General features: G+C 36.6%; 1 protein-coding gene and 1 non-coding gene across 2 annotated transcripts; one reads left to right on the top strand and one right to left on the bottom strand.

The window, feature by feature from the left end:
* Window positions 1–2,683: 2,683 nt before the first annotated feature.
* Window positions 2,684–2,790, bottom strand: LOC115718194 (small nucleolar RNA R71). The gene has a single exon (XR_004011779.1). It is a non-coding gene; the product is annotated as a small nucleolar RNA R71 (small nucleolar RNA).
* Window positions 2,791–3,082: 292 nt separating this feature from the next.
* LOC133035970 (uncharacterized) lies at window positions 3,083–4,618 on the top strand. The gene has a single exon (XM_061112427.1). The coding sequence runs from the start codon at window positions 3,083–3,085 to the stop codon at window positions 4,616–4,618; it is 1,536 nt and encodes a 511-aa protein (XP_060968410.1).
* The last annotated feature ends 10,557 nt before the right edge of the window (window positions 4,619–15,175 follow it).

Consider the following 15,175-nt stretch of genomic DNA (forward strand, 5'->3'; position numbering starts at 1 on the left):
AAACACTCTTCTTTTTTGGATGCGGGCTTAGGCTCCTACCCTTCATTAACTTGGATGGGAATTATATGGGGGAAAGAATTGATGTTAAAAGGCCTTCGTTAGAAAGTTAGTAATGGTACCAATATTCTCTGTGTTACGGACCCTTGGTTTCCAGGTTCCACTTATTTTAAACCCCTGCTATTTAGAGGTCAAGATCAATCCATGATAGTTTCAAATCTGATTTTAAATAACAGGCAATGGGATAATAATTTACTTCAAATCATGTTTTTAGAATCGGATGTTGATTAAAGCTCAAATTTGTATATTTTAAGCCTTTAATTATACACATAAAATTAATTTAAGTAGATATTTTCATAATTTTAATTATAAAATTATTTTAGTTAAAAATATTAATTTATTTTAATTTTGTGTTATTTTTCAGATTATAAATGAAATTGGATTTTTTTTTTGAAAAGGCCCATTAAGTCTTGTCTTTGTTGGGTTTAAGAAGCCCATATCAATTAAATCTTTAGTTGATCATCTCAAATGACCACAACACTAGACAATCCAACATTAAAGGGATCACATTCCTGGAGGAGCAAGTCCACTTAGTCAGCATGTACTCCACTACGCCTGACACATGCATATGGTCGTTGAAGCTAGCTGTGACGTGTCCGGAGTGCAAGTCATTATTCAATCAAACTGAGATGTGCCCATGTTCCCATTTTATCTCAGTATTTTAAGCCACTAAACCACTAAATAATGTACGAAAATTCCAATTTGGAGAGCAAATGTGCACTATAAATAGGAGCTAAATACAATGAAAAAGCAATCAGATTTTAGTAGTGTTATTATACTAAAATTTTATCTTTTTCTTTCCTTCTTCTTTATTTTACTTTATTAATTTTGGTGTAAAGACAATGCCTTTTCTAGGCTAATTTCTTTGGCAAGACTAAAGTGTAAGTTCATGCAATTTTTATTCTTCTAATATATTGATTCTCTTTGTTCTTCATTTTCACATTTGTTATATTAAATTTCTCTTCTTCTTAATTGCACTTTAAATTTAATAGTACCTTTTATATAAGTTCAGTCATGCTTTTCTTATGTAAGTTAGGCTATTAATTATTAAGGTGTTTATTAGATTATATGATTTTTACTGCATTCTGCCAGTGCTATTTTGTTGATTTAAATTATATAATATGATAGTATTTTTAGAAGTAGTATTAATTTAATTAGAGAACATATTTTTTTAGTGGGCTTAATTATACACATTTTCCAACTATAATTAATGAAAATAAATTACTTGTTTTAATCTGAAAAATAACACAAAATTAAAATAAATTACTTGTTTGATTTTTAAAACTCATTTTCTCAATATTCTCACATCACATTCAAGGTTCTTATTTTATTCTCGTAAAATTACTAACTGTCCTTTTGAGTGTATTTTTCCTCCCTATGGATACGACATATAGCCCGTTTACTACCGCGACCGCAGTGTAACTAATTGGGCGACATCAATTTTTGGCGCCGTTGCCGGGGAGGTTTCTGCGCTACAAGAGGTTAGTATAGTAGTTTTATTTTTTATTTTTTTTTTGTCTCTCTTTATTTGTTTACATAAAAAGAAAAAAACTTTTTAGTTATATATATAAATTAAAAAAAAAAGATCACTATATATTAATTTTTTTTTCTCTTCGTTACTCTTTTATTAAAAAAAAAAAGTAAGTAGTTTAATTTTTTTTAGTTTATTTGTTAGTTGTATTTATTATTTTGCTACTATATTAGGGTGTTAGTTTTTTTTTTTTTTACATTATTATTTTTTTTTTAGGATTAGCCATTTTTTTTATTTATTTTAGGTTAGTTGTAGACTTTTACCCTTTAGGCTAAAAAAAAAAAATTGTGCATAAAATATTTTCATAAACTTTTTAGTGTAAACCTAATTGTGTAATGGTAAAAGTGATACAAAGTGAGATTATTCTGTCTAGTAAAGATTGACTTTAAAGGTTTGTGGTAGAGTACCCTCTACACTTTCTAGCAACCCCGGGGAGTTCTAGTAAAAGTGTGGGACGAAGCGGTACCTTGGCAACCTTCCCAATCGGCCTGGGAATATCTTGTGTGAATACCCTTGCATTATTACATAGTTGCAATTTACATTATTTAACAAGTGAAAATACAAAAAAACAAAAAAAAGTGAATGTCACGAAATAGAGACAGATTAGGGAGATTTGTAAAACAACAAATTGAAATTTTAGAAAACTCTCCTAAATCGTCTTCTTCCACTCGTTCTCATTCACCACCATCACCCATACTTCCTGCACTGCCAATGATGGCTCAACAACAGGAAATCCAACCAAGAACGCTACAGGATTATCTCCATCCTACGCGTACGGCCAGACCTTCATGCATAATGTATCCCATGAATATGCCCAACTTCGATTTCAAACCGGGCATGATTCAACTTTTACCAACCTTTCATGGTATGAAAAATGAGAGTCCATATGTGCATATTCAGGCCTTCGAAGAGGTGGTGGCCACATTCAACAACCAAGCTGACATCATTAACTTGGTGAGATTGAAGTTCTTTCCTTTCTCACTCAAGGATAAAGCCAAAAGCTGGTTGTATTCCTTAAGGCCAAGGTCTATTGGGACATGGGATGAAATGACAAAAGTATTTTTCTATAAATTTTTTCCACCCCATAAGACCAGCAGCCTTAAGAGGCAAATCTCTACCTTCACCCAAAAGGACCATGAAACGTTTCATCAGGTCTGGGAGAGGTTTAAAGATTTGATGGGCCAGTGCCCACATCATGGATACGAAAGTTGGCGTCTTGTCAGCTATTTCTACGACGGTCTCACAGCCAACAAAAGACAATTCGTACAAATGATGTGCAATGGCGACTTCCTACAGAAAGATCCCGAAGAAGCTTTGGAATATCTTGAAGAAATTTCTGAAAAATCATACACATGGAGTGCGCCAAGTCCTACGGACAAGCCACGAACAGCCGGAGTCTACCAATTGAAGGAGGAGGACAGTGTGAAAGCTCAACTTGAAGCTTTGAAAAAATAATTTGAGGCTTTCAAAAATCAAGAAGGTAAAGCACTCCAGATGGCTGCAAAAGTGGAAAAGCAAGAACCATGCTTCATTTGTGGAGGGACTGATCATCAACCACAAGAGTGCCCTAGTCTTAGTATGTTGAGGGGAGGAAATGAGGAACAATGTAATGCCTTAGGGGATTACAAGAAGACTTATAATGCCTACTCCAACACATACAATCCTGGTTGGCGTAACCATCCCAATTTCAGTTGGAAGGATACAAGTCAAAATCAAGCATCTGGGAGACAATGGAAACCTGATCAACAAAATAATTCTCTTGAGAATTCCATGAAAATTCTCGCAGACTCTCAACTAGAGTTCAGGACTTATTTTGCTCAGGTGATAGAGGAATTGAAGGACATAAAGATTCAATTAACAAATTTAAATGATTCTTCAGCCATTCAAGAGCGTGGTAAGCTTCCCGCTCAACCTCTAATCACTCCCAAAGGGCAACATATGGCACAAACCTCTACTTCTTTAGAGTCTAATCTTAAGGGGGTTAATGCCATAACTACTCGAAGTGGTCAAAGTACAGTATCACAATTACCTAAGACCACTAGTGTACCAATGCCTGCTCCAGATGCTAATATGCCACAGAACCCTCCAGTGAAGGTGCCATTCCCTCAGGCTTTGAAATCTTCTAGGAAGGTACTGGAAACTCATGGTGAAATCCTAGAAAATTTAAAACAAGTGAAGATCAACCTGCCTCTCTTGGATGTGATCAAACAAGTACCAGCATATGCCAAGGTCATCAAGGATTTATGCACCATGAAAAGAAAACACCATGTCAAGAAAACTGCATTCTTGACAGAACAAGTAAGTGCGGTGATTGAACAAAAGATACCGATCAAATACAAAGATCTAGGTTGTCCTACAATCGCTTGCCAAATTGGGACACAAGGATTTGGTCAAGCTCTCCTAGACTTAGGCGCAAGTGTTAATCTAATGCCTTATTCAATTTACTTGCAACTAGGCTTAGGAGAAATCAAGCCCACATCTGTGGTGCTACAATTGGCTGACCGCTCAATTAAAAAGCCACGAGGAATAGTTGAAGATGTCTTGATTAAAGTTGGAAAATTCTATTACCCTGCTGACTTTTTGATTTTGGACACTCAGTCTGAGGTTAATACTGAGTCAAAAATTCCCATCATTCTCGGTAGGCCTTTCCTCGCAACAGCCAATGCTCTCATTAACTGTAGGAATGGTCTCATGAAATTATCTTTCGGGAATATGACTATGGAGGTCAACATTTTTCATGTTGCGAAACAACCACCAGACGAGGAGGAAGATTGCTATCATACTGATGTGATAGACACAATTGTTGAGGAGGAAGTTCTTTTGCATGATGATTCTGATTCTTTAAATGATCTCCTCCATGACTTTGATACTGAAAATATGCTTTATCCACCCGAGGAAGCTAATGTTTCTTCCATTCTTGAGATGTCCCAAGATGAAGCATCACCGTCGCAATATGAGAATTTGCGATTCCAGACCCGATCTATGAAATGCTTCTTCGGGTCCATGTGCGATATTGACAAATTCTGGTAAGAGGGTAGGCTTACCTGAGGAGATCACCTTTGTGACTCTGGCCTACCCAGAATGATCAAGTTGTTCCTATTTCTGTTTATGTTTATATTTTATTCACTATTTATTTCCTTTGTTTTTGTTTTGTTTTTTCGAGGATCAATATCGCTGCTATCCATGGTTGCTTGCTCTCCAGGTGTTCTCTTTCCCTATTCTTTTATTTTTTTTTATATATTTAGACATTGAGGACACTGTCTGATTTTGGTTGGGGGTGGTGAGCATATTCAAGCATGTTTCTCAATTTTTGTCATATTAATATTTTCATGGTCAAATTTTTCAAAAAATTACTCATTTATTCTTGTAAAATGTTATTTTTAAGCCAATTTTACTATCTTTGTTACTTAGAATTTTTCTAGAGTTATAAAATGCATATGCCAAACTTTGTGGTAAGATGGTTGTTAGCACATATTTGCTTAGAAAAGCTACCAAGTTTAAGTGTTTATGTTTTCGTGAGTGGCGAGATTTGAGAAAACAACTTTTGAATTTTCATTGATTCTTAGAAATAGTTATAATTATTTTGGACATGGTACTATGGTTTGATTGGATGTTGCTTTGAGGGATAATTTTTATAGACAAATCTTATTAGGGAGTCTTTTTGTAATTATTTTCTTGTTGAAAAAAAAAAAAGAAAAAAAACTGAGACAAGAGCAACATTGTCATTATTATATGTTGCCCCTTAGTCAAAAAAAAAATAAAAACAAAAAAAAAAAACAAGAGCAACATTTCCATTATTATATGTTGCCCCTTAGTCAAAAAAAAAAAAAACAAAAAAAACAAAAGCGACATTTCCATCATTATATCTATGTGTTGCCTCTTGTTCAAAAAAAAAAAAAAAAAAAAAGAAAGAAAAGAAAAAAGAAGACAAAAAGTTTGTATTTAATTTTTCATTTGTTATGGCTCATAGAATAAATAGAGATTGCCTATTTTCGTTCAAAAAAAATCCCAAAAAGCTGGTTTGTGGTACTCTGATGGTGGTTTGTCTAAATAATTCATAACCTATCTTTGTTTCAATGTTTATTCAAATGTTTATCCTAAATTGATCTATCCATTTCGAGTGCTCACCTTTCAATTTCCAACTCCATGAGTAAAATCCTTAGTCATGAATAAATATTTTCAACACCTATGAGGCAAATGGAGTTGAGACTTTTGCTTGGTATATTTTTCGAAAGCATCTATGTGTTATGGTTTGTGGTAAGAAGGTTCAGGTTTGGCGCACACACTCACAACTCTAGATTTATTCAAGGTAAGTTTGTATAGTTCTTATTGGCTTGTTACTAATATTTTTCTTGAATATTTGTGCCATTTTTAAAATTTTTGACCTAGAAAATATTATGTTGACATTATTCTTTTTCGCTTGAATTGCTAGAGACTAGCAATAAGCTAGTTGGGGGTTGTGATTAAAGCTCAAATTTGTATATTTTAAGCCTTTAATTATACACATAAAATTAATTGAAGTAGATATTTTCATAATTTTAATTATAAAATTATTTTAGTTGAAAATATTAATTTATTTTAATTTTGTGTTATTTTTGAGATTATAAATGAAATTGGATTTTTTTTTTTTTTGAAAAGGCCCATTAAGTCTTGTCTTTGTTGGGTTTAAGAAGCCCATATCAATTAAATCTTTAGTTGATCATCTCAAATGACCACAACACTAGACAATCCAACATCAAAGGGATCACATTCCTTGAGGAGCAAGTCCACTTAGTCAGCATGTACTCCACTACGCCTGACACATGCATATGGTCGTTGAAGCTAGTTGTGACGTGTCCGGAGTGCAAGTCATTATTCAATCAAACTGAGATGTGCCCATGTTCCCATTTTATCTCAGCATTTTAAGCCACTAAACCACTAAATAATGTACGAAAATTCCAATTTGGAGAGCAAATGTGCACTATAAATAGGAGCTAAATACAATGAAAAAGCAATCAGATTTTAGTAGTGTTATTATACCAAAATTTTATCTTTTTCTTTCCTTCTTCTTTATTTTACTTTATTAATTTTGGTGTAAAGACAATGCCTTTTCTAGGCTAATTTCTTTGACAAGACTCAAGTGTAAGTTCATGCAATTTTTATTCTTCTAATATATTGATTCTCTTTGTTCTTCATTTTCACATTTGTTATATTAAATTTCTCTTCTTCTTAATTGTACTTTAAATTTAATAGTACCTTTTATATAAGTCCAGTGATGCTTTTCTTATGTAAGTTAGGCTATTAATTATTAAGGTGTTTATTATATTATATGATTTTTACTGCATTCTGCGGTGGTATTTTGTCGATTTAAATTATATAATATGATAGTATTTTTAGAAGTAGTAATAATTTAATTAGAGAACATATTTTTCTAGTGGGCTTAATTATACACATTTTCCAACTATAATTAATGATGTAGAATTATAGTTGAGGTTAAAGAATCAATTTTAGTAGGAAAATATAATTGCATGTACAAGGCTTGTGTCTTCCATAATCATTTTCTGATCACTTCTCATTTTAATTACTTGTTTGATTTTTAAAACTTATTTTCTCAATATTCTCACATCACATTCAAGGTTCTTATTTTATTCTCGTAAAATTACTAACTGTCTTTTTGAGTGTATTTTTTCTCCCTGTGGATACGACATATAGCCCGTTTACTTCCGCGACCGCAGTGTAACTAATTGGGCGACATCAGATGTCATTAAGATTCAAAGTCTTCCTTTAACTATCTTTGATCAACAAGACAAATTGATATGGCATCATGAATCGAATGGCCTCTACTTAGTAAAATTCGGTTATAATTTAGCTACTGCTCTTGAAGAAAAACAGCCCACAGCCAGTGACATGCAATCGCAATTGTGGTGGAAAAAATTTTGGTCTTTGGAAATCCCTTCCAAGGTTCGTATCTTCTTGTGGCGTGCTATCCATGATTGTCTCCCAGTGGCAAACACCCTCCATACTCGGCATATTGCAAACTCGGCTACCTGTTCCTTATGTAGCAGAAGGCCTGAAACAGTTAGTCATGCTCTTTTTTTTGTAAAAGAGCTAAAAAAGTGTGGGATGCCTCTGACTTTGGTGTTCAAGATCTTCTCACGGATACCATAACTCTCAAAGAATTTTTACTTCATATGTCCTCATCATGGCCTTCAATTAGATTTGAACAGTTCGCAACAGTTCTTCGGAGCATTTGGACGGAGAGGAATAAAGAGCGCCATGGTACCAAACCTAAACCACATGATGTTATTCTCTATTTTTCTCTTTCATATCCAGAAGAATTCAAAGCTGCTCGAGCAAAAGGCCCTGTTGTTCACTCTGTTGTAGAATCTGTCTCCTCCACTGCTGCAACCAAAGATGTCCATGTGCTCAATCCTCCTTCAGGCTGACTGAAGTTGAATACTGATGCAGCCGTTGATCCTATTTCGAAGACCTCTTGTTTTGGAGCTGTACTACGAAGTTGTAATGGTGATGTTGTGGCTGTTATGGTTGCTCCTTACCGTGGCTGTTTCTCTCCTCAAGTAATGGAAGCGTTGGCTCTTATGCATAGTCTCCAATGGCTAAGAGAACTCCAACTACCTGTGCATCTTATTGAGACAGACTCTCTCCTAGTAGTTAAAGGAGTACTCTCTTCACAAGAGCTTACTTCTGATTTTCATTGCTTGTTAAATAATATTAATCGTTTAGTTTCCAATTTCCCTGGAGCACATGTCTCTCATGTTTATAGATCTGCTAACACTGCTGCCCATTTATTGGCTAGTTTGCTCTCTCGATGGATACTAAATGTTCTTGGTTGGAGGAAATGCCTCAGCCTTTAATGCCCTTTGTATTTTGACTATTTGTTTTAATATAAAGGCATTTTTATCTCAAAAAAAAACTGTTTTTTTTTTATAAACTAATAAGATAAACTAATATTATTATTATCTTAATTAATAAATAATTTTGTATCTTCTCTATTAAGATGTATATACATACTAATTAAAATGTATATTGAAAATAATTAAAAAAAATTACAAAAATTACAAAAAAAATAATTAAATTATAAAACTAATCAAAAAATAGAATCTCATCAAAACTTAAATCAAATGAGGTGTCTCTTCTCTATTAAGACACCTCATTTTATTTGTGTTTTCTTTTGTATAGATATATAGATAGATGAATATCGATACATAAATTTTGGGACAAATAAAACAACAAAACAAATTATGTATTTATGGTGTATCTTTAAAGATAAAAAAAATGATGTGAATATATTATGAAGTTCTCACACAAAATTTAAAAAATAGAATGACAAATATATATTTAACTTTATGAAAACATATAAATAATATAATATAAATTATTATAGATTATAAATTAAATAAATTTATTTTTGAAAAATATTATCACTAATTAATTGAGTAAGACTAATTTAATCAATTATAATTAATGTGTGATTAATACCAAAATAAAACTTAGTAAATAATCATATATTTTAGAATACTAATATGATACTCTTTAAAAATTAGAATAATAGAAACAAAAAAAATTTATAAAAAAAATATTATAACTAATTAATTATGTTGCCCTTAATTTCGCCCAAAATACGTTGACCAATATGACAACGACACGTGGATCTAAGAGGCACGACTATTAGATGAATCGACTAAGTCTTTTTTCCATCAGGAGTGTCAACAAAAAGATACCTCTCGGAGGAGAGGTGAAGGCTCCACATACTCTCGGAGACCAAGGGAACGCTAAGGTATCTAAAGGAGGTACTGGACCCTATTTGAACAGTCACATCTCATTTAATGCCGCATGGGAGAAAACGTATTGGAACTTCCATAAGCAATATGTCTGACGGCGTAACCCCTCTTTTCCTGCTATTACGCTATGATTAATAAGGCTAGTGACGGCTACTTTATGAGGGATCACATCAATCAAGAAGGGACAAAAGATTATATCCACCTAACCCCTAAGATACCTATAGTATAGGCTATGTATTTCCTATTTTGCATCGACCAGGAATATGTTCCCCTATCGAACCTGCACAGAAAGACACATGATTCAGTTCTAGGGATTACCCCAGAAAAACACTATAAATACCCCCCAAACGCACTGAGACGGGGGTCGATAATTCGGGGTTCATAAGAATTAAAGAGAGCAACTAAGAGGGACATCTACCAAGAACATTCTCTGTAATAAATACTCTCATAAATAAAAAAGACTCGTGGACTAAAGCTCATTAATACTCCAACCACGTAAAAATCTCATGCATTAAACTTCCTATAGCTTTCTTACATATATTATTAAATTTGTTGCCGAAAACCTCGGTCAACATTTTGGTGATTTAATTGAGAGCTGAAAGAAGCGTCTCTAGATAGACAACAGTCTTATAAGCTCAAGCAACAATGGTGGAAACTTGTAACACACGTCAGCCACGTCCTCCTCAAGACGCTCAAAACCCTAAACATGAGGAAGTGGCTTCAAGAGTCAACGTGGATTCTTAGGAACGAGAGGAGGCCAATGATGACGAGTACGAGGAAAAATTTGACGAGTACGACGCCTACGACGAAGGCAGTTACACAGAGCTGCTGCTCTTGAGATAAAAGGCTGTTGATCATGAAGCTGAGATCACAGCCCAAAAAGAGCAAAACAAAAAGATGCAAGAGGTGATGATCGCCATGCAAAAAGACATGGAGACAGCAGGGATCCACATACACCCTAAAGCCATCCCTGCGGGACTTGAGGAAACACCGGAAGAGTCCTCACCAAGCACTCAGAAGCATAAGTCCAGGGAGCCTAGCCCCATATGGTATCCCTCTGAAGGGAACCAACGGAAAAACCCTACTTCCATCCCATGGAAAAAGAAAAAGATGTAGGATCTGCAAAAGGTCCGCTCAGATTTCCCGAATGGGAAAGGTCCGTAGAGGGGCAAACTCCAAAAAGGGAGTCTTGGCCCTCAGGATCGAGAGGATCGAAAGAGAGTTTCTGTGCATCAGTAACCCGGGGAAAAAGGAAGACGAAACTAAAGATACCCTCCCATTGATCTAAGAAATCAGATCAACTTGAGGCATGGTGATTTGTGGAATCACTTGGACAAAAAGAAACACGCACAGGCGGTCTCCGCAGGAACGCTGAACAAAGGAATTCTGGTTGAGCTAGCCATACTGCACAAGGACATTGCCCGAGTATCCCGGAGACAAAAGGGGGATGACTCAGACTCTGACTGTGAGGACCGGGAGCCATGCGCCAGACACATTCTAGAGGCAGAGCTCCCCAAAAATTTTAAGATGCCGAAAATGGCAGCTTACACCGGGAACTCGGACCCCATCGATCACTTGTCTCGATTTAACCGAGTAATGACGGTCATGAGAGTCAGAAATGACGCCAAGTGCTTATGCTTTCCACTGATGTTAAGCGGTTCCGCGGAAGAATGGTTCAAAAAGTTGGAACCAGGATCTGTGGACTGCTGGAACAAATTACAAGTCAACTTCTGGAGACAATTTATCGCCGCGAGGAAGATTAATCTCGAAGTTAGTGCCCTAACTAACATCAAGCAAATACCCACAAAGACATTGAAAAATTTCATAAAGAGGTTAAAGGAAGAGCCCTCAAAAACTAAGAAAGTTGATGAAGGACAACAGCTTGCACTTCTCCAAGCTGGGATCCGTACCGGAACCCTGCTCTGGAACGAATTACAATAAGAAGGAGCCGCGAATCTCCAAGATTTCCAGGAGAGGGTCAAAAAATATATCAACTTGGAAGAGGCCCAAATAGTGGCCTACGGAGGATAGTATCCAACTGGAGTGGCAGGATATGTACCCAGAGTTCAACTCTCGGGAACCCTACCTTCGGTTACTCCACAAATGAGCGGTATACAATTCTCCGCTACTCAAGGATACAATAAGAGCCAAGCCTTAGCTCCCGCATCTTTGCACTACGAGAACGCCTCCGGCGTAAGCAGACAAGTCCCGTCTCACTCCGCTCAGACTGCAAGCCTAACCGGACCTTCTCAAGGCTCCCAGAGCAAGAGGTCCTCGAAAGGCAACAACTGGACGGAGGACAAGCGCCAAAAAAGAGGGTATACTCCCCAATACACCCAGTACATGGAGCTCACGAACTCACAAGAACGTGTGTCGTTTGCCACGAGGTAAAATACACACTACTGGAGACCGCCTCCCCTGTACCGAGATAGTTCCCGAAGGGATCCCAACAAAAGATGCGAGTACCACCACGACATTGGACAGAGTACCAATGAGTGCAAAAACCTGAAAGATGAGATCGAAAATTTGATTCGGTTGGGCCACCTCTATGAGTGGATCAAGAACCGGCTGCCCCATCTCAACCGGATTCCGGCAGGGGGTCCTTTGCCCCATGGGACGCCAGGGGGTGCGCCCGGAGCGCTGGCACCAGCTGCACCCTCAGGAGGACCTCAGCAGACCCCTGGCCTGCCACCAAGACCCAATGGAAGAGTGGCTATGAACTCTGGTGGGCCCCATATTGGAGGGACCACTCGAAAGGAACTAAAGCGCTATGCCGGGGCCGTTAAACACGATGAGGTGTGGGAAGTCACTCAGTTTTTGGCTCAAAGGCCCCGACTCATGGATCAGCCAATTACTTTCACGGAAGAAGACACAAAGATGGTGTGTTTTCCTCACCATGACCCCTTGGTCATAGAGACTCCCATCGCCAACAAGATCGTGTCTAGAATACTGATCGACAATGGGAGTTCCGTGAATTTATTGTTTAAAGAAGCCTTCACGGTGATAGGCCTCACGGACCGAGATCTATCGCCAAGCAGTTTCCAGCTGACGGGATTCAACGAAACCACACTTATCCTAATGGGAAAAGTGAGGTTGCCAGTCACCCTGTGTCCGGACGCAACCCAAAGTACTTTTAAGTACTGCACATTTATGGTAGTAGACTGCCCGACTGCTTATAACGCAATCCTTGGCCGACCGGTCCTAGTAGACTTTGGCGTAGTTACGTCCATCCGGTACTTGTGTCTGAAATTCCCCACCCAGGAGGCCAGAGTAGGGACCGTGACGGGCAATCAAGGTAAGGCCAGGCAATGTTATAATGTCGCGGCCCACTTACCAGTATTGATGGTCCGTGAAGGGATTGAGCCAAAATTGGCAGAAGAAGATGACTCGGATCCCCGTGTGGGATTCGAAAAAATTGTGGAACCTATGGAGGACGTCGAGGAAGTGCCAGTATGCGACCTCGACCCCACCAAAATCCTTCGGCTAGGAAAGAGCCTAGAATCGGAGGAAAAAGAAAAAATAATTAAAGCACTAAGGGCAGCCACAGATGTTTTTGCGTGGTGCCAAGGAGAAATGACAGCCATAAGTCCTCATGTAATAATCCATGTCCTTAATGTTAACCCGGATATGCCACCAGTTCAGCAGAAGCAACGCCCCCTCGATCCAGTGAAGGCGGAAGCTCTGGAGAAAGAGGTGGACAAGCTACTAGCTAGTGGAATGATCCGAGATGTATATTACTATTGGAATTATTTTACCAGGATCTTAGATCTACTCACAAGTATGTTTATTAACATCCTAAATAAGAACTTTCTAAAACGATAAATTAAACACATATAAAGTTTAAGAAACCTTACATTGGGTGCAGCGGAATTAAATGACTCCTTCCGTTCAGATCTCTAACCCTTGTATCCTTTCTGTAGCAGAGTATTATCAAGATCTGAACCTGGATCTCTTTCTCTGAATCCTTGATGCTGAATCTCCTTTGCTGATGATCTTTCTTCACAATCTTCCTCACTATGATTGAGGTATTGCTTGCTGTGTGTGGGCACTACTCTAATCACTAAGATAGGTTCGAAATATGAAGGAAGAAGAGAGAGAGAGAGTGGCGGCTAGAGAAGAGAGATAGGAGGCTCAGGTTTTTCTGATGTGAAGTGTAATTTTCCTGAAGCCTTCACGATCTATTTATAGGATTCCACTAGGGTTAGGTTTGAATTATTTGGCATTAAAATAATGAAAATATCAACTTAAAAAGCCTACAAAGGTGGCCGGCCATGGCTTAGTGGACTGGGCCTAGATTTTTGCAATTTTGCAATTTTAACACCTTTTGTATCTGATTTTCTCAAAAATGCCAATTTCCTAATTCAACCATTTAAATGCCAATTCTAACTATTTAATAACTATAAATAATTATTAAATAATATTGTCATTTATCATATTTATTAATGGAACCATACAAAGTATCATAATTAACAAATATGCCCCTATTAACTCTTTCTTTACAATTTCGCCCTTACTTAGTGAAAATTTCACAAATAGACATAGTCTAATTTGTGAATTATAATTGATTAATCAAAACCAATTACATGAGTCTTACAAACAATATTATCTCAACTAGTGGGGGGACCATGGGTCTATATAACCGAGCTTCCAATAAGTAGATCAAGAATTTAGCACTAAAATTCACTAACTTATTAATTCTTCGTTGAATCCATGCATAGAACTTAGAATTGCACTCTCAGTATATAGAATGCTCTATATGTTCCACCATATAGACACATCATTAGTTATCCATTGTTATAATCCTAATTTGATCAATGATCCTCTATATGAATGATCTACATAGTAAAGGGATTAGATTACCGTAACACCCTACTATATATTTTATCCTTAAAACACTTGACCCCGTATAAATGATATTTCACCTTATGTGAAATGAGATCTCCACCATTTATTTTCGTTTTGTCAAGCTCGAAGGAGATCATCCTTTGCTTACTATTCGCAAGATAGAAGGTATAGATTCCATGTTTATGCTAGCGCTCCCACTCAATTACACTACCGTGTTCCCAAAAAGTACGTATCACCCTGACCTAAAAGTAGGCTTAACTAACAATTCAAAGAACACGAATAACCTTTCAAGATTGAGCCTAATCATAACAGGATTAAGATCATTTGATCTAGGATCGACTTGGCGATATTGACTTGAATAGATTTTACGGTAAGTTTAATTAAATCTAAGTCAAAGTTCAATATCGGCCCCTTCCGATGCATACTCCATGCATCCAACCTAAGCTTTACTTTAACCAATGTTCTGGAAAGAACATAGTATTTCTCCAAATACAAGTAAACTCTTGTTGTAGATTATCATATCAGTAAAACCCTGTGTCTGATAAATCTAGGAAACTTTATTCACATAGTCATGTTTACTTTCCAATGTGATGACAGCACAATAAACATGATCAAGTATGTGAAAAGGGTTTAAGATGAATTTATAAATCAAATAGACAAGCAATTGATAAAGTGAACAAAAACATACACAAATGAATGAAAAATACTTCTGTTTCTTTATTGATGTTGAATAAAATAGATTACATTGAAATGGAGTTTTATTTAGGGCATCAAACCTAACAAACTCCCACTTGCACTAATATAAAACTAATTAGTACATATCAATTAATCCTAAATTCTGACGGTGCTTTTCAAAGGCTGTCACGGCCAGGACTTTGGTAAATGGATCAGCTAGGTTGTCCTCTGTGTCAACTTTCTCAACTAGTACATCCCCTCTTGCCACGTATTCTCTGATAATGTG

This window comes from Cannabis sativa, chromosome 3 (genome assembly GCF_029168945.1).
Source record: "Cannabis sativa cultivar Pink pepper isolate KNU-18-1 chromosome 3, ASM2916894v1, whole genome shotgun sequence".
Classification (NCBI taxonomy): Eukaryota; Viridiplantae; Streptophyta; class Magnoliopsida; order Rosales; family Cannabaceae; genus Cannabis; species Cannabis sativa.